The sequence below is a fragment of the Hemiscyllium ocellatum genome, chromosome 4 (assembly GCF_020745735.1).
Source record: "Hemiscyllium ocellatum isolate sHemOce1 chromosome 4, sHemOce1.pat.X.cur, whole genome shotgun sequence".
NCBI classification, from domain to species: Eukaryota; Metazoa; Chordata; class Chondrichthyes; order Orectolobiformes; family Hemiscylliidae; genus Hemiscyllium; species Hemiscyllium ocellatum.
The window spans coordinates 29,023,405-29,046,133 of NC_083404.1; the positions used below are offsets into that span (position 1 = coordinate 29,023,405).

The window sequence follows — 22,729 nt, forward strand, 5'->3', positions numbered from 1 at the left end:
AGTTATTACTTAAACACTGTCAATCATCACTTGGCTGATGATTGAGAGAGCGGACTAATCGAACAGTAAGTGGCTGGGTTGAGTTCGTCTTGCTTCTTGTGGGCTGGCTATAATTGGACAATCTTTCACATTGTTGGGTAGATGTCAGCTGTACTGGATTAGCTTGGCTGGGGCACAGTTAGTTTTGCAGCACGAGTCTTCATTACTATTGTTACATTGTTGGTCATAGCCTTTGTGGTATCCAGTGCTTTCAGCATTTCTTAATATCACATGAGTAAAGACTACCAACTGTGGTTCAGAAGACTTCATGACACTTCTGGCTAAAGATGATTATAAATACTTCCGCATTGTCTTTTGCACTATGTGCTGGGCGCTCACAGATTTGTAGAGCGCCTCCAGCAATTTTTTTTTAGAATTGCCATTCACCATTCATTACTGGATGCAGTATGGTCTGCAGAGCTTAGATATGATAGTTGTGGGAACACTTCCTGCATACTAAACAATATAAACAGAATGCAATAGAGTAAGTGGAGTTGTAGCTTTGCCAGGTTGACACCTCATATTTTGGTAAGCCTGATATGCCATCCTGCTCTCATTAAATTTATTTGGCATTGGTCGACAATAAGCATTAATTTCAGATAAATGATTTGGATGTGAACAGAGGACATCAAAATTAGAAGTGTAGTGGACAGTGATGAAGGTTACCTCAGAATACAACAGGATCTTGATCAGATGGGCCATGGGCTGGAGTGGCAGATGGAGTTTAATTTAGATAAATGCGAGGTGCTGTATTTTGGAAAGACAAATCAGAGCAGGACTTATACACTTAATGGTAAGGTCCTGGGGAGCATTGCTGAACAAAGAGACCTTGGAGTGCAGGTTCATAGCTCATTGAAAGTGGAGTCACAGGTAGATAGGATACTGAAGGCAGCAGCATGTGGTATATTTTCCTTTATTGGACAGAGCAGAGAGTATAGGAGTTGGGAGATCATGTTGCGGCTGTACAGGACAGCCTGTACAGGTTAGGCCAGTTTTGGAATATTGAGTGCAATTCTGGTCTCCCTCTTACTGGAAGGATGTTGTGAAAATTCAAAGAGTTTAGAAAAGATTTACAAGGATGTTGCCAGGATTGGAGGGTTTGAGTTACAGGGAGAGGTTGAATAGGCTGGGTTGTTCTCCCTGGAGTGGCGGAGGCTAAGAGGTCACCTTACAAGGGTTTATAAAATCATGAGGGGCATGGATAGGGTAATAGACAAGGTTGTTTCCTTGGGGTGGGCGAGTCCAGAATTAGAGGGCATAGGTTTAGGATGAGAGGGGAAAGATTTTAAAGGGATCTAAGGGGCAACCTTTTCACACAGAGGGTCCTGCGTGTATGGACTGAGCTGCCAGAGGAAATGGTGGCAGCTGGTACAGTTGCAACATTTAAAAGGCATCTGGATGGGTAAATGAATAGGAAGGGTTCAGAGGGATATGGGCCAAGTGCTGGCAAGCGGGACTAGATTAGGTCAGGATGTCTGGTTGGCATGGACGAGTTGGACTGAAGGGTCTGTTTCCGTGCTGTACATCTCTATGACATCCATTATGGACATAAGAGTTCTCAATTAAATTATTTGTTCTGGATAAATGCAGCACTAGTGTTCAGATTTCAACTCGGAAATATATTATTTCTGGTTAAATTCTAATTTCCTGGGTTGTTTTAAAACAAAGACATTAATATCAAAATAAAGTTTCAAAGGTTTTCTGAAACTAGAGTGGAATGCAAGACTAACTGACTGACAAGGAAATAATGACAAATCATACCAGGCTTGCAAGTTTCTGCAATGGTCAGGGCACAGGCACGGCCAAATACCACTAAGTCGAGGAGGGAATTTGCTCCAAGTCGATTAGCTCCATGAACTGAAGCACATGCAGCTTCACCACAGGCATAGAGGCCAGGAACCACAGCATCTTTACCATTTGTGTGGTTAATCACCTGCAAGAGGCAATATGCACATTGAAATATTGTTTATCACATTTTAACATCCTGAATTTTGACGTTATTTCCTTTACAGTGGGCAGTTTAACAAGAAACTTATGTGGAATGAACATTCTAAGATTAGTACTAACAGCAAGCTATGCAACTTTTCAGTATCCTACTATATCTCATTACATTTAAATATATACTGGTAAATAACAATAATGCATGCAGTTTTGGTTTTATATTAAAACAAAGTTTCATTTTACACATCTTCAGCTGTGGTCAAAGGGTTCTTGGAGGACAAGGTACATTCCATGCTTTGAGACTTTATAGTCAAGTCTAATCTGATTCATGCTGAAGCCTTTAGGAACAAGACAAAGGCAAAGACATTCACAATGTCATCAACTATAAGCAAGACCTCTTTGGCATCAATACAATACATGAGTCCAGTTGGTTTGCTTACTGCCTTCACGTTAGGGCTTCACTTTAGGAGCCTAACCATGCACAAAAAAAAACACATCTGCCTCTCATGTCTCAGTCTATTTTGTGGTTAATAATACCACAATGAATAATCTGTCAGACACAATTATAGATGTTAAAAAAAATTAAGGTGAGAAAATGCACCTTCTCGCATTCTTGACTTTTTAAAAATACAATATTGCCAAAAATATGCAACATTTCATGAACCCAAAGCATGTTTTTTAAAGCATAGTTATGAGAGTGCAAATAACTATAATGATATACAAGTATGATACAAGAAAGGTGGAATGAATTCATAGTCTGCTTATTCAGAGGCAACAGTGTGACCACCTGTACAGAATTCATTGAAATACAATCCAAAATATTGCTGTTACCTGGCCTTTGTAGTTGGTGGGGACACCTCCCATATTGTAATGAACTGTAGGAAGGACTGGAATTGGCTCTTTGGTAACATCCACGCCAGCAAAAATCATAGCAGTTTCTGAAATACCAGGCAGCCGCATTGCAAGCTGCTCAGGGGGCAGGTGGTGCAGTTGTAAGTACACATGATCCTTATCAGGGCCGCAACCTCTGTCAAGACAGTGATGACAAATGCCAATGTTCACAGAAAATATTTCAGAGAAGGTACAGTTTAGACACTTATGGCACCCATGCTTCTAATATTCAATAATAACCATGACTGGCTTAGCCTAAATGTGGTATAAAGAGCTGAATTCCAGAACAGAGGGAGTATAACTGGTCTTGATATCAGGCAGCACTTGAAGTATGACATGAAGGACCCAATTGGATAAAGCAGAAACATTTTCATTCGTTGGGAGTAAGGCCATTGGGAGCTCTGAACTTGCTCCATCAGAATACTGTTAATGCTTTCTCTCCATACCCTTTGACTCCTTTATCCTCAAGAACTATATCAAACTTATTCTTGAAAACATTCAATGTTTTGGCCTCAACCACCTTCCTGTGGCAGAGAATTCAAATTTCACAAGCTAACCAATCTCTGGCTGAAGAAACCGCTCACCCCAGTCCTAAATGGCATACCCTGTATCCTTAAACAGTGACCTGGTATTCTGCATTTACACAACCCCAATTCCACAATGCACCTCCCACCAACCCCATCTCCCTGCACCTGTTTTTCCAAACTCCAATGATCGTAGATTAATCAATCCAGGCTCTCTTCATCTATCAGTCCTCCTATTCCAGAAATCAATCTGGAAAACATGCGTTGCACTTCCTCCATAGCTTGAACATCCCTCCTCAGATAAGGAATCCCAAACTACAATACTTCAGGTATGGTCTCACTCCAAGATATTGTACAATTCGAGCAAGACATCCCTGCTCCTGTCCTTAAATGATCTTATTTTGAAGGCCAATAAATCATTTGCCTTCTTCTACCTGCATGTAAACTTTCAGCAATTGGTATGCAGGGACAATCAGATTTTATTTTATCTCTCCCTTTTCCAATTTCTTTGTCATCCCCACCTATTATCTCCTTTGGTTATCTTTCTACAGTGGGAATGCTTCATCAATACAAGTGGTTGTTATAACATTCGATGAGTTTGCAAGTCTTTGTTGGTTCAGCACCACATAAATTGCTAATGCGGATCAGGAATAAGATTCTGAAATGTTCTAGCCATCAGTCTGTGCTCCCATTTTCTGTCATTTTCCTGCTGATTTTAAGGAATAAAAATGTAATCGAGGAGTGAACTTTGCTCTTGCTCTTTTTTGCACTGTGGTTACAAATCAAGTCTATTATAGTTAGTTACTCTTACAACCGTAAGCAACAGGAGATTGATGCATCCACTATAAATGTAATTTCGTTCTAAGCATAACATTTGAGTGAATAGTAAATGAGTAATGAGAGATATGAGAGAGAGGGAGAGGTTAAGTGCACATTATTACTTTCACAAAAGAAAACAAATCTAGCGGGGCTTCAAGCTTACCGTCCTTCACGAATTTCAAGGGTCATAGATCGTGATACCACATCTCTCGAAGCAAGATCTTTTGCAACTGGAGCATATCGCTCCATGAATCTCTCTCCCTCACGGTTGATGAGAATTCCACCTTCACCACGACATCCTTCAGTGATGAGGCAACCAGCACCATAAATTCCTAGAGTGTGCAATGAACATAGCTTTCAGGCACGTCACTATTTGAATTCGAGGTACAAATAAAACAGCGAAACATCTGGTGTAATAAATCACGTAAGCAGTCAGCACAAATGCAACAGAACAGCAGTCACAATTACTGCACATTGCCACAAAGCACTGTAAGCACAACTCTATTTATAAGAATCAGCCTTGGCTTGGGGGTAAGACTGTCACTTTCAAGTTTGAAGATTATACATTCAAGCTACTGAAGACTCCTTTGTATTCCGGATTACTCTACTGTAACCTTGTGCATTATCATCACGGTTTAAACATAGGAAACATGGCAGCTAAGTTACATACAGCATGCTCCTGTAAACAAATTAAATAAATGACAAGATAATTTTTTTGGTATTGATTAAAGGGTAAATGAAGACCAAGACACTGAAAAGAACTAACTTTTTGTTTGAACAATGCTATTATATACTTTTCCAACCGCCTAAAAGGGTAGCTGGTACTTTAGTTTTTCTTTTTTTTTTAAAACAAGAAAATTAAACCTTCACAAGATTACAGTAGAGTACTTTAGGACAAGCTGCATTTAAAACATGTACCAAATACGATTTGCCCACAGGACCACACAGCAATTAGTATCCATTAACGGCTATATCTTCACAATCCAATGCCTAAATATGGGTGTTTACTCCATAAATCTTGCATTTTCTTTAAGGTCTCGAACACTTAACATCTTTAAATCCCATCAGTGAGAATACACTAATGATTCTACTTCTTATTAGAAATGAAAGGGCTAAGATCATCTTTCCTCTTTAGGAAGGATTTACCCTTTAGTCCACATATCCACCTCCCTGATCATATGATTCAGATTCTGATATCAGAAGTTAATCTTGATCCTGACAATTTATACATGTTTTGTCATTTCCCAGTGACCACTAGGATTTTAGCTTTCTTCCAAAAAATATTTTCCAAATTTTTAACCTCCACATTTAGATGAAACACCTGTTATACTCCACGTTCGACTTCAGAAAGGCAGATTGTGAAGAGCCAATACCAATCTGCATGCAAACCTTTGTTTTGTTTTAAAGAATTACACATTACAAACATGTTTTACTACATTAAAAAGTATGAGTTTTGTTATCAAAATTTACCTTTCATGGTATACAAACACAAAGTCAAGAATTCTTACAGCCTCAAAACAAACAGAATCTTATTTAAGCACCTATTCAATAGATGAAGTGCCCTGGCAATCAATAATCTGAAAAAACAATGTTACTTGTATACCTCTCGCAGCTACCATAAAACCTTCAAGGATCTTCATGAAAAAAGTGAAAAATATAAAATTAGAAGTATATACTGCACTAGGAGCAATCTCGCACCTGTGGGGTGAAATTGGACAAACTCCAAGTCCTGATTGGGTAACCCAGCTCGAGTGACCATGGCACTTCCATCTCCAGTACTTGTATGAGCTGACGTACAACTGAAGTAAGTTCTTCCATATCCACTGCAAAACAGAACAAATATTGATCCAACAGTTTAATGACAAGCAAAAAACATTTACTTACTTACAATTGCCCAGGACATCTTGCAATCAAATTGTGTTTTCTTTGGACTATTAGCCATGATCTAGTTAACTGGTAGAACAGTGGCAAAGGGCTAAATGGCTGCCTTCTGGTTCAATATCGTTACATCAGTCTGGGACAGTCCATCACCCAAGTCCTCTCTCCCTCCTTGACTCTGCTTTCCTGATATGACCTGATGGATTGAAATGCTTCACTAATAATATGCTGAGTGCAAGCAAACTGCAGAATAAACAACTCCTCCATTACATTTCTGACATTTATCCAGGATGACTACTGGAGTCTAGACTTATGTTCCAGATCGACTGAGAAAGCCTAAGAACTTTGAGAGGATGCGCTTCATTCAATCTGTTCACAGTGTGGTCTCCAGTACATTGGGAGTCAACAAACAGACTAGGTGACCACTTTGCAGCACATGTTCTATTCGTAAAAATGAACTTGCAGTTCTCCGACACTTCATGTTGCTTCACCAACATTTCTGTCTCGGAGCATCTCATTTCCACTTGGGGACCCTGCAGCTTTTAGGACTCAACATAGAGTTGAATAACTTGAGCCTGATTCCATCCAATCATTTTCTTTATTGCAAAAAAAAAAACCACATACTCCTACACCCCGATCCTGTCATGACATGGTTTGCTTTCAGCACAACCTACACATTTTAATAAAATAATAGAAACTGGACAAAATACAGTTGACAATAAACAGAAAGCAGCAGTTCACCAAAAAAACCACTATATACAGGGGAAAGGGCAGCAAAGCCAAACCCCAAACTCCACCGTTCAACCAGTTTTCAGTGAGACAAGGACGAACTCAAATCCCATTTCCATTTAATCACAAAGATAACAGTAACAACACAGACAAGACAATGCAATCAAATCAGAAACAGTGCATAGAACATAGACCCAATATAGCTATAAAAGACACCTGACAAACATTCTCTATTACTCTCAGCTCTCATTATCGCTTCAGCTTCTCTCCAGGCTGACTATCAATAAACCCCTTGGCTGCCTACTCTTTTTATGTATCTCTCTAGGCTCCATCTCCACCTATCCCCTTATTCCCCAACACACTATCTTCAGCAGAAATACATAACACATTTATCCAACTACTATCAGTTCTGATGAAGAATCACTGAACTCGAAATGTTAACCCTGCTTTCATCCCATAGATGCTGCCAGACCTACTTTTAGCTCACACTCAACCAATTCCTGGCTGTGACCGCACCAAACAAGCAGTATCAATTAACACGAGTGGTGTCCTAGACCTTTTATTTCTAAATCACCATGAGGACTCAAAAGAGAAAAGTTTTCCAGATTCTCCCCATGGCCCCCACTATCTATCCACTACCTAACTGGTTTGAATTTTGAACACACATCTCAGAGGAGATTTTGACACATAGGAATAGGGTCCTCTTAATATGATGCACAGGACTTCATGACTTTATAACACAAGCTAGATGGACTTTTTCTGTCCAGCACTGGTGTGCTTGTACATTCATGCCTCTGTATACATTTGTTTTATGTGTCATCTGAATTTAGCACTTAATTTCAAAGTTAGAACATTTTAATAAAAGTAAAACACTGAAAGACTGAATAAAAACCAAGTGCTAGAGAAACTCAGGGGTCTCACAGCATCTGTGGAGACAGAAACAAGAATTAACATTTTGAATCTGAGATCAACTCTTGCATTTGCCACTGTTATATCAAGTGTTATTCTGGATGTAAGATCTAATATAACAGTGGCAAATGCACTGCTGTAGGATGTTGATGAACTAGACTGTTGATGAACAAGATTCACAACCCACTGAGGAGGAGGAGGAGGAGGAGGAGGAAGAATTTCTTCTGTCAGAGGGTTTCGAACTTGTTGAATTCTTTATTGCAGAGGCCTGTAGAGATTGGATCATTAAGTATATTTAAAGCTGAGAGTGACAGATTTTTAACCAGTAAGGAAATCAAGAGTTGGAGTAAAAGGTAGGAAAGAGGAGTTGAGGATTATCAGATCAGCCATGAACTCACTGAATGGTGTAGGAGACTCAATGCACTGAATGGTCCACTTGTGCTCCTTTGTCCTATAAAGTCCTAGAGTTGTATAACTTCAATCCAACTCGGTCTGCTAACCAGATATCCTAAATCAATCTAATGCCACTTTCCAGCATTTGGCCCATATCCCTCCAAATTCTTCCTGTACGTGTTCCCATCCAGATGCCTTTTAAAATGTTATAATTTTACCAGCTGCCACCACTACCTCTGGCAACCCACCTTCCATGTAAAAACATATTCCCAAAAGTCCCTTTTCTTAAGTTTGAAAAATAAATTCTCCTTTTATACTTCTTTAATCACAGCTTAATATTAAAATTTGACTTAAAACAATTTTTTAAAAAATTATTCACAAGACGTTGCTGGTTAGGTCATCACTTATTATCTCTCTTGAAATGGTCAGAGGGCAGTTCAGAAACAACCACATCAATGTGGGTCTAGAATGTCAAGTAGGCTAGACCAGGTTATAATGATAAATTTTCTTCCCTATAAGGACATTAGTGAACCAGTTAGGTTTTTATAACAATCAATAGTGGTTACTAGCTGTCACTACACCAGCTTTTTATTAAATTGAAATTTCACCATCTGTCATGGCATGATTTGAACCCACATTCTGGATTTGCAAGTCTAGTGACCTACCATGACAATAAAACCTCCCCACTAACCTATGTTTAGAGTTCATTTGAAGAAAGAATTGCAATATTTTCAGATAATTTCAATACAAGAACTGCAGTGATAAGTTGAAGTGGTGTGATTTAAATTTTAGGTTGTACTGTTCCATCTTAAAAATCTTCACAGCTTTATTGATTTGTTTTCTGAATGATTTTCATCCAGGACTTAAATCATCTTGAATCCATGAAGGCAACACAATTTTAATGTAGTGTTGGTGCTTCTCAAACCATTGGTTCTGCACAGGGAGTTACAAGGTAACTGTGATACTGCTGGGGCTTTAAATGGGAAGAATTTTGTTCAGCTTGCAACATATTTCAACCAATTCTTATATGTGGCTGACAGCGTGTTTGCAAAACGTCTACCATTTGGAAAAAAATATTTTTATGTAGCACCTTGCTATGTTCACAGTATGTTCCAAATTACTTAACAGCCAACAAGATACTTATGATTCGTTGCTGTGCACATTTGGTTTTTACATTTCTCAATGATAGTGACAAAGTTCCAAAAATAGGAAACAAATAATCTATTAATCTATTTCACCTTTTGGACTGAAGGGGGTCTTCCTGGCTCAGACACTTGACATACTATGTCCAATTTTTCAATTAATAATTTGAGATTTTTAACGTGCACTTGAACAGGCTTTGATTCAATATCTCATCTAAAAGACAAGGATCGTCCCCACAGTTTAGGCGTGCTTGTGAATTGTGCCAAGTGTAAATCAGCACCAACAGGACAGAAAGTCAGTTAGTCTACAATACACATTCTTACCCAGTGGCAAGCACAGTATTATTAGCTCTAAATCGGTGAATAGAACCATCTTCCATACACAACGCGATGACACCTCGACATTCTCCATTCTCCATCAGAAGATCCAAGGCAAAGTATTCAACAAAATAGCTGGTATCATACCGCAATGACTGCAGAAACACATTACAACAACTCCAATTATAAAAGACCAAAAAGGGCAACACATTATAGCCACATTTTCTCAGAAGTTTGCAAATTAGTTAAATTGCACATGGCTCTAATTACTGTGGGGAAAATATATTTGGAGAGTTATCATGTTGTTAGCTCAAGGATATGAATATTTCCACTGAAAAGTGAAGTGTCTGGTTAGCAAACCAGTTGCAGATTTACCATGTGATGTGAAATAGTGCTTCAAGTAGCTTCACAATTTGATCTTTTTAAATTTCTGATTCTGTTTTACATATAGATCACAACAATTCTTAAGAAATCAAATCTAACATACTGGATGTAAACTTTTATATGCAATAAGAAAATGTTTAACCCCACATTGGAGTGGGCAATAAACAAGGAAATAACAACTAATTCCTGCAAAAATAGTACGGTTATTATCCTGTTTTCTTGAATAGCATGGAATGGAACTGATGAAGGAGCAAGCTTTCCTAGGTCTGGTCCTATGTGATGAGACAGGTATAATTAATGACCTCATAATCAGGGATCCTCTTGAAAGGAGTGATCGCAGTATGGTTAAATTTCAAATACATTTGCATGGTGTGAAGATAAAATCCAATACCAAGGTCCTGTGCTTTAATGGGGGAGGGGGGGGGGGGCGCGCTATGATAGATGAGACAGGACATGGCTGAACAGACTGGAAACAGAGACTTTATAGTGCGACAGTTGACGAGCATTGGAGGACTTTCAAAGAAATTGTTCAAAAGTGCTCAGCAAATTATAGTCTGGTGAGAAGGAAGGACTGTAAGAGGAGGGGTAATCTGCCATGGATGTCCAAGGAAGTAAGGCATTAGTGGTGCTGGAAGAGCACAACAGTTCAGGCAGCATCCAAAGTGCAGTGAAATCAACGTTTCGGGCAAAAGCCCTTCATCAGGAATAAAGGCAGTGAGCCTGAAGCGTGGCGAGATAAGCTAGAGGAAGGTGGGAGTGGGGAGAAAGTAGCATAGAGTACAATGGGTGAGTGGGGGAGGGGATGAAGGTGATAGGTCAGGGAGGAGAGGGTGGAGTGGATAGGTGGAAAAGGAGCTAGGCAGGTCGGACAAGTCCAGACAAGTCAATAAAAAACTAACCATGAGCTTATTATGCATATTCTTTCTAGTTTTTCAAAATTCACAGCCACAGATTTGGATAATTGCCTGTATATTTAAATTATCCAAAGTTGATATCTGGCGGTCGCTAGGTCTACCTAAAAGTACAACAAAGTGGTTGCAGACCTGCCATATGCACAGGATAGAGACAGAAACTCACACCCAGAAAATGGCACACATTGCACCATTTTTTTCCCCAAAAGAATAAACTCAATAACTACCTTCTATGCTACATTGATGTCACTGGATTTCATCCAGTTGCTAGTGCCAGGATGTCAAAGCAGTACCATCATGTAAATTGGGTTTGCTCGCTCGACTACAGTGTGCAATAGGCCTCCATTAGTTCTTGCCAGACCTTTAGCATATTGATGTTTGACAGCAATTTGCGCAAGGGAGACTAGAATAACAATGCAAGTCATTTAGGCAATCAGTGAAATTAACAGGACTTTTCCAGCAACTTTCTTTGGAATATAGGGGTGGAACACAGAGGAAGTTCGATTACCCAAAGGACACAGGCAGGAGTATTTCGTTTGTTGATCGAATGCTGGAAAACATTGTTTAGCCAAGCATCGGGATCTTGCGATCTTGCCAGATTATCTGAATTTCAGATAATCGAATGCCAAATAATTGAAGTTCCTCTGTATAGAGTAATGGAGGGATAGGTGTTAATCAGGGGATTAAATTTTAATCCCAACACATGCAAAAATTATTGGATATTCCTAACAATTGTTTTAAATCACTGATGGAAGGATGATGATTGCAAATCCTGAGACAAACATTCAAAGGAGCAGGTTGCTTGGCCCTTCAAGCCTGCTCTGCCATTCAAGATAATAGCTGATCTGATTACTTAACATTCCCGCATACCTCCATTAACCTTTCATTCCACAAATTCCTCAAGCAACCTCCCTCTGCCATAAAAATATATTCAAAGCTTTCAAAGAGCGCTGAGAGCAGAGTTTAATGACTCTTGAAGAAAGAATCTCATGTCTTACAGAAGCAAGCATTTATTTTTAAGGTGACTCCTGGTTCTAGGTCTCATTAGACTGGGAGCTTTCACATCTTCATGCTGTCTTCGCAGCAACACAGAACCATCACTCAGAAAATAAAGTGCAAAAAAGCTACTTTAACTCTGGTTTTGCCCAGATAGATTAACTCTTTGTGAAGCCGCCATTATCATTCAACAGCTTGACACCTGTTTGAACATAGGGTCTCTTCCAGGCTTAATGGAACCAATTCCCACATATTGACCCCATTAAACAGCCAACTTCTGTCATCTGTCTAAACAGAATTCTGTTTCTAGGGTCACTGTGTCTTTTCGAACCTTTTAAAATCAAGGCTCAGTCAGCAATTAGCCTTCAGGCCTGCCCTCAATCAAACAAAGTTTGCTTTGTCTGTTCTTTTCCTTTTCCACAAGCTGTCTTAAAGTCTATAAGTCATTTGCAGCTCATCATTTAAAAGTGATAATAGAATAAAAATAATTCTTTAAAAAATCAGCCAGGGTTCTAATAATACGACTGCAATGTTTGGAGTGTTCCTGACTGAACTACTATTGCAGGTAGTGACCTCCTGACTTACAACACCCTCAAATGTGAAAAATATTTCTGAACAACCCCCTCCCTCCCCCCCCCCAGCCTTCTAACTGAAATCTGTGCTCCTGGTAATTGACCACTTACCCTATCCATGCTCCTCAATCTAACACACCTCTATCAGTTTCGCTCTCAGCCTTCATTGCTCCAAGGAAAATAACATGATCCTATCGAATTTTGCCTTCAATTTCAGACCCATTACCTCAGACAGAATCATGGTAAATTTCCTCTGCATTCGTCCTATGTGGTCACCAGAGCTGCACATGGTACTTCATCTGTGGCCTAATGTGTACAGATATCATCTTTCTCAGAAAGAATCTTACTGGCTCAGGGCTCTAAGTCACTGTTTACTCTAAACTCTAGCGGATAAAATCCTAGCCGGTCCAACCTTTCCTCATAAGGGATCTCACTCATCCCAGATTTAATTCTAGTAAACCTCTCTAAACTGCTTACAGTGCATTTAGATCCTTCCTTAAATTTGACGACCAATACCAGTACTCCTGCTGAGGTCTCACCAATGCTCTATACAAATGAAGCATGAACACTGCATTTGTATTCAAGCCCTTTTACAATAATAGATAACATTCTGATTGTTTCCCTATTTACTTGCTGCACCTACTACTAACCTTTTGCCATTCAGCACTAGAACATCCAGATATCTCTGCATCACAGAACTCTGCAATGTCCCAGTTAGATAATATGCTTCTTCCTTATTCTTCCAACCAAAAATGAATTACATATTTTCCTACATTATATTCCATTTGTCAGATCTGTACTTATCTATATCTTTTCATACATTCCTTGTGTCCTCTTCACAACTCACTTTTTTTCCTATCTTTCTGTTGTCAGCAAATGTAGCAAACATAACTAATCCCCTATCCAAGCCATTCATACAAATGATATCAAGTTGAGATTGCAGCACTGATCCCTGCGGCATACCACTTGTTACATCTTGCCAACTAGAAATTCAGCCATTTATGTATATTGTCTGTTTCCTGTTAGCTAGCCTACCTCTATCTACATCAATGTTACCCCCTATATTGTGTACTTTTATTTTCCACAATAACCTTTGATGTGGCATTTTATTATATGCCTTTTGGGAATCTAAGCATAGTATAATACATCAGTTCCAATTTATTCACAACAGATGATACATAGAAACATAGAACTGGGGAAGAGCTGAACACTTCTTGCTCTGAGTAACTCGTTCCCAGCTTCAAATTGTTTAGTTACTCGAGAACCAATCTCTCAGTTGGCAACAGATAAATAAAGATTTCATCATCAATAACTGTTCATTTGTCCACAGACCAATCAACTTATTTCCAGTAAAAGCTGCATCAGTACATCCCCTCAGTTCCAACCATCTGCAATCCTGGAAAAACTAGTTGAACAAGCAGTAATTGCACAGTGTCTGGCACGGGTGACAGGTTACTTTTCAAAACTGCAGTCACTGTTTCAAAATATTGGTTTTTAAAACAGCTCTTTCATTTCAGTCCCCAGTTTTTAAAAACACAATAAAAAGACATTTTTTTTCCCCAAAGTGCATATGTACACATTGCAGTTCTGGAATGCTGTACCCATTCTACTAGTTGAAAAGGATCCATTCTGATACACACTTCCCAACATCAACACCTGGGGTCATGCTGCAATTAATGTCAGGCTAGACACTAACATCAACATTCTGTAAATGAACACTTTTTAAAAACAAAATTGGATTTTAAGCATTTTCTTTAGGACAAATTGCTCCTCCTTCCATTATCACACTAGCTTTTCACTAACATCGAATTCCCTCACAACAGGAAATATTAGAAAATAAGCAAACATTAGAATTTTTGACGTGAAATCAGTTCTGTACTTCATTGTTTTCACTGGAGGACTCACCTTATATTTCTGCACATCTTCTTAGCAACTGTTTGCTTCCATGCACCAACTATTACATTGAGTAAAACATGCAGTTCTGAGGTGAGAAACCGAGACTGATTCCCAATGCTAGCATTGTGTTTCTTAGCGGAAAGGAGGACTGACTTATACATTTTGTTGCTAAGAAAACTGAGACATCTCAGACGAGATCAATATATATGCAGTAACTGGTGGTCAATATCAGCAGCGACCATTAATATTTTTCAGCCCTATCATTCCATGCTGAAATTTTAGCTTCCAACTATAGCTTGAATGCACAAGATACTGTTCAAAATCTGCAGCTTTACACATTGTTACTAACAATATCATGTATTTAGACAGCATTCTTCACTTGCAGGAAGACACAATTAAGATTTTATTTCTAAATCATAAGCACTTAGTTTCCACAACACTTGATACCCCCAGTATCTCTAATCTGTCATGACTGCAAGCACTAGACGAGGAGAAATTTCTTTGAATTAAGTATTGAGAAGATTAAAGATAATGGCATCAGTCCCTGCCACAAATTCTCTTCCCTTTATGCAGTTCGTTTCAACACTAGTTTCTTAAGCACCCAAGTTTCCACACTGTTAGCAATCTAATTTCAATTGCAGCATCACTGGTGGTTGTATTGTCAGCTGGCAAGGTGTTAACCTGCTATAATTCCTCCCCCCCCCCAACAAAACATCTTGTTATGCCTCACTGGGGATGTGCATCGAAAATCAAGCCACAATATTCCCAAAGTTAGAAGATTTTAAAAACTGCACAAAATTCCCTAATTTATCTGTCTTTTAGACACAAATTGACAGAAAGCACAGAACAGGTTTCCATAATAAACAAAAATTGCTACTTTTTACAAATAAATAGATGCTAACTACAGAAAACTAATTATGAATCATCGACAAACCCTACTAGTTAAAACCCTAGCCCCCTGATAAATCCCATTAGATGGACAGGAATAAATACACAGGTGTGATGGATGGAGGGAAGACTGACAGCGTTTGTGGAGATGGCATCTTATGTTTGTCAGGACTTGCTGCTCAGTGATCCCTTGGGATTCTTTTCCTGCCCTTGCACCTTATGGTTTCGCTCGCCCTTGCACCTTATGGCTTCGCTCTATTTCATTCACTACCAGATAGTTGAAGAGCTGGGGGCTATCAATCACAATCATTGTCAGACAGGAAGCCTTTGTCATTGGTCCAAGAACTGGTGATCAGTTGACAATCAGCTATTTGTTGCCAGTCAAAGCTCCATTTGTACTTAGCTCTTGGCCCCAACTTGTCTGTGAACTGGAATTCTACTACTGCTTGAATAAAATGCAGAGTAAAGTACTTAAGTTGTTTTTAAAAATCACAGGAATCCTTACAAAATGCTTGGTTTCTAAAGCATTCATTTTCCCATTTCAGCTCACAATCAAAAATGCAGAAAACTAAAAAAAAATTCCTTACACACACAGTGTTCCTTTACTGTGCACCTTAAACCTTCCTCAATTATCTAATTGCAAAAGGTGTCAAATTTTGTAAATACTCTTATACAATGACTTGGAATATATTATTATATTAAAGATGATAAGGAAATACAAATTAATTGAGAGAAGGAAAAATAAAAACATCTTCATGTTTAGGAAATTTAATCTTACTCTTCTGATGAAAGATTAATGTCCAAAAATACTAAATTCATCCCTTTGTTCTACAAGATTTAAAGAATCAGTCGACATGTCTTACCCTGCCATACAGAGTGTGCAGTAAAGAGTGCCCTGTCCGGTCTGCAACACAACAGCAGCGGTGAGCCTGCCCCCCCTTTCCAAATTGCAGGCTTTGCCCACCAAACGCACGTTGATAAATCTTGCCTGCCTCGGTTCTACTGAAAGGCATTCCATAATTTTCCAGCTAGTATAAAGACAAGAGCAAACATAGAACACAAAAATTGTTAACAGCTCATTCTTCCAGGAAAGGATTTAGATTCCACAGACTCAAATCTTCAAAAGCTGACAAATGTAAATTGCTTTGCATCGGTCTCATCACTTCAATATCTCCCATAATGTTCTCTGCTACTGACATGTAATTTCTGCTATAAAAGGCAGAAATTCTTAATGGAGGAGATGCTAAAAGGAATCAGTTTGAGTGGAAATAAGGAGAAGCAAGGGAAAGAAGTCATGGTTGGGAGTGGTCTATAGGCCCCAGAAGAGTTCCCTCAGTAAAAGGCAAGCTTAATTTAGAATATACATATATAGACGCACGTAAGAAGGACGGTGCAATTGGCACAGTTGGTTTTAATCTGCATTTGACTGCAAAAGTTAGATGGGCAAGGGTAACATGGATGACAAATTTATAAAGTGCGCAAATTTAGATCTCGTAATGTGTAAAGAGGTGGAATTAATATGTAATTTTGGATTTAAGGATCCTCTTGTGTGCAGCAATTATAATATGGCAGCATTTGTAATATGATACATGAGCTGATGGCACAAATATATATATGGATAAATAAATGAGTGAATGAGCAGTGGCAGACTTTTTGAGTAGATATTTCGTAATGTTAAGCAAAGGTTCATTTTGGTCAAAAAGGATTTGGTGAGAAGTGGCCAAGGAGGGTATCCAATCAAAAATTAAGATACACAGAGCAGCAACACCTAGTGGCAAAGTGGAGGACTTGATTTTTTATCCCCCGGACAAAGCACTGCAGGTGACTAAAAATCTATAAAAAGGGAGAAAATAAGTTATGGTTATGATTACGAAAGTAAATTAAGCTAGAAGGCGGTAAGGTCCTAGGAACTGTTGCTGAACAAAGAGACCTTGGAGTGCAGCTTCATAGCTCCTTGAAAGTGGAGTTGCAGGTAGATAACGCACTGAAGGCGGCATTTGGTTCGCTTTCCTATATTGGTCAGAGTATTGAGTACAGGAGTTGGGAGGTCATGTTGCGGCTGTACAGGACATTGGTTAGGCCACTGTTGGCGTGCAGTTCTGGTCTGCTTCCTTACAGAAAGATGTTGTGAAACTTGAAAGGGTTCAGAAAAGATTTACAAGGAAGTTGCCAGTGTTGGAGGATTTCAGCTACAGGGAGAGGCTGAACAGGCTGGGACTGTTTTCTCTGGAGTGTCGGAGGCTGAGGGGTGACCTTATAGAGGTTACAAAATTATGAGGGGCATGGATAGGGTAAATAGACAAAGTCTTTTCCCTGGGGTCGGGGAGTCCAGAAAGAGAGGGCATAGGTTTAGGGTGAGAGGGGAATGATATAAAAGAGACCTATGGGCCAAATTTTTCACACAGAGGGTGGTATGCGTATGGAATGAGCTGCCAGAGGAAATGGTGGAGGCTGGTACAATTGCAACATTTAAAAGGCATTTGGATGGTATATGAATAGGAAAGGTTTGGAGGGATATGGGCTGGCAGGTGAAACTAGATTGGGTTGGGATATCTGGTCAGCATGAAAGGGTTGGACCAAAGGGTCTGTTTCTGTGCTGTACATCTCTATGACTCTAAGTAGAAGCTCTTGCTATTTTATTTCTCCTCCAAATGTATTTTTTTTTAAAACAGCTAAACAGAGTATGGTATTCTTAGAAAATGTAATTGGGAACTGAACATGGAAGATAACAAATCAACAATTTGCAACAATCTTCACAGCGAAGGACATCGTAAACACTCCAAGGATCTCAGATAAGCAAGGTGCAAATGGGAGGAAAGGTCTGATAAAAGTCTCTATCATGAGGAATAAAGTATTTGAAAAATTTATGGTACCAAAGGCAGATAAGTCACCAGGAACTGATGGCCAGCTTCCAAAGGTTTTAAAGGAAGTGGTGACAGAGATGATGGAAGCGTTGGTCAAAATATTCCAAAATTCACTCAATTCTAATGGGTTCAAGCCAATCAGAAAACCATTCATATGTACTCCTGTTCAAGGACAGGAGACAGAAAGCAGAAAACCGAAGGTCAGTTTACCCGCCATCTGTCACTGGTCAATTACAAAAGAAAGAAAGTGTGGGACATTTTGCACAGCTTAACATAATCAAAGAGTCAACTTGGTTTTGACAGGGAAATTATGTTTGACTAGTTTGCAAGAGTTCTTTGATCATAACAAGCAGAGATAATAAAGGGAAACCAATATATGCAATGTATTTGCATTTCCAGAAAGCACTTGATAGGGTCCCATGTAAAAGGTTATTGCACAAGAGCTCACAGTACTGGGGACAAAGTATTTACGTGGACTGAAGATTGGTTAACACACAGTACTGTTAATGTTTTGGGGGTCTAGATTAGAGTGGTGCTGGAAAAGCGCAGCAGTTCAGGCAGCATCCGAGGAGCAGGAAAATCGACGTTTCGGGCAAAAGCCCTTCATCAGGAATACAGGCAGAGTGCCTGAAGGGTGAAGAGGTAAATGAGAGGAGGGTGGGGGTGGGAAGAAAGTAGCATAGAGTACAATAGGTGAGTGGGGGAAGGGGATGAAGGTGATAGGTCAGGGGGAGGGTGGAGTGGATAGGTGGAAAAGAAGATAGGCAGGTAGGACAAGGCAGGTAGGACAAGTCATGGGGGACAGTGCTGAGCTGGAAGTTTGGAACTAGGGTGAGGTGGGGGAAGGAGAAAATGAAGAAACCGGTGAAATCCACATTGATGTCCTGGGGTTGAAGAGTTCCAAGGTGGAAGATGAGGCGTTCTTCTTCCAGGCGTCTGGTGGTGAGGGAGCAGCGGTGAAGGAGGCCCAGGACCTCCATGTCCTCGGCAGAGTGGGAGGGGGAGTTGAAATGTTGGACCACAGGGCGCTGTGGTTGATTGGTGCGGGTGTCCCAGTGATGTTCCCTAAAGCACTCTGCTAGGAGGCGTCCAGTCTCCCCAGTGTAGAGGAGACTGCACCAAGAGCAACGGATACAATGAATGATATTAGTGGATGTGCAGGTAAACTTTGATGGATGTGGAAGGCTCCTTTAGGGCCTTGGATGGAGGTGAGGGAGGAGGTGTGGGCGCAGGTTTTGCAATTCCTGCGGTGGCAGGGGAAGGTGCCAGGATGGGAGGGTGGGTTGTAGGGGGGCGTGGACCTGACCAAGTAATCACGGAGGGAACAGTCTTTGTGGAAGGCGGAAAGGGATGGGGAGGGAAATATATCCCTGGTGGTGGGGTCCGTTTGGAGGTGGCGGATGATTTGGTTTATGTGAAGGTTTGTAGGATGGAAGGTGAGCACCAGGGGCGTTCTGTCCTTGTTACAGTTGGAAGGGTGGGGTGTGAGGGCGGAGGTGCGGGATGTGGACGAGATGCATTGGAGGGCATCTTTAACCACGTGGGAAAGGAAATTGCGGTCTCTAAAGAAGGAGGCCATCTGGTGTGTTCTGTGGTGGAACTGGTCCTCCTGGGAGCAGATACAGCGGAGGCAGAGGAATTGGGAATACGGCATGGCATTTTTGCAGGAGGTAGGGTGGGAAGAGGTGTAATCCAGGTAGTTGTGGGAGTCAGTGGATTTGTAAAAAATGTCGGTGTCAAGTCGGTTGTCATTAAAGGAGACGAAGAGGTCCAGGAAGGGGAGGGAGATGTCAGAGATGGTCCAGGTAAATTTAAGGTCAGGGTGGAATGTGTGTTAGTGAAGTTGATGAATTGCTCAACCTCCTCGCATGCTCACGAGGTGGCGCCAATGCAGTCATCGATGTAGCGGAGGAAGAGGTGGGGAGTGGTGCCGGTTTTGAGTCCAGTTATCTTTCTTCAGTTCTGAAGAGTGTTAAACTCTGCTTTCACTCCACAGATGCTGCCAGACCTGCTGAGTTTCTCCAGCAATTTCTATTTTTAATCTAGATTTCCAGTTCCTTCTTTGAAGAGACTAAAATGGGTGGGAGGACAAGCTGTGATGAGGATAAAATAAATCTGCAAGGGGCTATAGATAAGTTGAGTGAGTGAGCAAAAAGATGGCAGATGGAGTTTTTTTAGTAAGAAAGGACAAGGCATTTTGGTAGGGAGAACCAAAAGAGAGACTCCTATATAAATAGAAATAGACTCCAAAAAAGACTGTAGCACAGAAAGATCTTGAAACAAAAGGTTCCCTCGCCACCAGATGTAGCAAGTAATTAAAGGTGATAAGTGGAATGTTGACCTTTATTGCTAAATTTTGGAGATTAAAAAGGAAGTCTTGTTAACAACAGTATATAATACCGGTGAGGCTGCACCTGAAATAGCGTACACAGTTTTTGGTCCCTGTATTTAAGGGAGAATAAACGAGAATTGATGGGAGTTCACAAAAGATTCATTAGGCTGATTCCTGACATGAAGGGTTTACTTTTCAAAAGCATTTAAACAGTTATTCATTTGAGTTTTGAAGAACAATTAGTGATTTTGCTGAAAAATGCAAAACTATTCCGTTGCGAAAACTCGAAAATTTGCTACTGCCAAAATATGGCATCCCTCTATTCCAAGGAAACCAACCAATTAGTCAGGTTAAATGGTTAATTTAATGCTGCGTACATGCACCATCCCCACCCCAAAATATCTGGGTTAAAAGGTTCAAATCTAATTCACTGGACTTTCATTGCAGTCAGAAATAAAATACGAGCATCCCATCAATCTTGATGGGTCACAAACATAAGTCTCAAGGTCAGCAACCTGAGCTGTTAATCTAATTACTACACATCCCGTTAAACATTTCACAGTTCGAAAATACCTTGCATTTAAAAATCTCAAGTTTACTTACCTCAATAACGGCAGCTGGTGCTTGCTCTGTCATATAGTGGATTGCATCTTGATCTCCCAGCCAATCAGATCCTTTAACAGTATCATAAAAATGCCACCTCCAATCATCACTCTCCATATTGCCCAGTGCAGCATTTATTCCACCCTGCAAAAATAATCAAGTGTTTCTTTAAACCTTCTTTTCATTTGTTGGTTACCTGTCAGCATTTATCATCAGTAAGAAAATGAAACAGATGGTTAGTATCAACATTAAAATTAAACACACAGAAAAAGCACAGGATGAAACAGATTAAAAGAGAAGTAAATCTGATTTTACTCCACTGCTTTTTCTTAATTTCAACCTCAAGAAAACTTGACTCACCTAGATCAACTTTTGATTCTATTCAAGGGGGAGTTAGATATAGCACTTAGGGCTAAAGGGATCAAAGGCATTGGGAGAATAAAAAACAGGGTACTGAGTTGGATATTCAGCCATGATCCTACTGAATGACAGAATAGGATCGAAGGGATGAATTACCTACTCTTGCTCCTATTTGCTACGTTTCTATGTATTCTTAATGCTAGTCAATAATCTAAGCAGGGCTGTATGCATTTACTTCAGTTGTTAGATGGGAAGTTATTGCTTCACAGTACACATCCATTTCCTCAGCTGGAGGTGGAATCTGTAGACAGTCAACTCTACACATACACAACCTAGAACCCAAAATTGGAAACTCTACATTCTGTTATAAAAACAGCCTCTCTCATCCCCTGCCATCCACAGAGTTCATAATTAGTTCTGCACTCTATTGTGCATAGTTTGGGAGGGTAGTATCCATTCTATCAATTTACAGCTTTACATCCCAACTCATGCACACCTACAGGATGAAAATGAATACTGCAGATACTGGAGATCAGAGTCAAGATTAGAGTGGTGCTGGAAGAGCACAGCAAGTCAGGCAGCATCCAAGGAGCAGGAAAATCTACATTTCAGGCAAAAGCCCTTTATCAGGACTTTCGAGCTTTTGCCCGAAACATCGATCTTCCTGGTCCTTGGATGCTGTCTGACCTGCTGCGCTTCTCATGCACACCCACGTCTGTGCACAAGATAGTGCCTTTTTTTTTAAAAAGGAGGAGAAATTGAGGACTGCAGATGCTGGGGATCAGAGCTTAAAAATGTGTTGCTGGAAAAGCGCAGCAGGTCAGGCAGCATCAAAGGAGCAGGAGAATTGATGTTTCGGGCATAAGGCCTTCTTCTTGAAGAAGGGCTTATGCCCGAAACATCGATTCTCCTGCTCCTTTGATGCTACCTGACCTGCTGCGCTTTTCCAGCAACACATTTTCAAACCTTTTTTTTACATAAAGATTTTACATTGCTCATTCCATCTCACCTTGCAAATGGACTTTAAAAAATCCCATCACTTCACTCAAGGGAAAAAGCTTACCTGGTTCAATATTCAGAAAGTCATGGAGCTTTAACAGCATGTAGAGATTCTCTGATCAGCATAGACACAATGGGCCATCTAACATTTATCTATTCTAATCCCATTGCCAGCACTTGGCCCAAATCCTTGTATGCTTATGGTACAGAGTTGTTGACTGTCTGCCTCTACCCCTTTTGCTGGGCACACCATTCAGCCGCAACCTTCCCAACAAAGTCCTTTAATGCATAATGCAACCAGATATCCAAGCACAGGACTCAGCCACATCCTATAGCACTGG

General features: G+C 40.1%; 1 protein-coding gene across 2 annotated transcripts in view; it reads right to left on the reverse strand.

Annotated features, from left to right (window-relative positions):
* sdha (succinate dehydrogenase complex, subunit A, flavoprotein (Fp)) overlaps positions 1 to 22,729 on the reverse strand; it is a 45,976-nt gene that overhangs the window by 14,324 nt on the left and 8,923 nt on the right. For both annotated transcript variants that reach the window (XM_060822848.1, XM_060822850.1), the window contains exons 4-10: positions 21,030 to 21,173; positions 16,094 to 16,258; positions 9,590 to 9,738; positions 5,913 to 6,037; positions 4,378 to 4,546; positions 2,812 to 3,007; positions 1,801 to 1,972 (exon numbers count right to left, since the gene is read on the reverse strand). In XM_060822848.1, the coding sequence (XP_060678831.1) occupies positions 1,801 to 1,972; positions 2,812 to 3,007; positions 4,378 to 4,546; positions 5,913 to 6,037; positions 9,590 to 9,738; positions 16,094 to 16,258; positions 21,030 to 21,173 (1,120 nt within the window). The remainder of the gene's footprint in view (positions 1 to 1,800; positions 1,973 to 2,811; positions 3,008 to 4,377; positions 4,547 to 5,912; positions 6,038 to 9,589; positions 9,739 to 16,093; positions 16,259 to 21,029; positions 21,174 to 22,729) is intronic.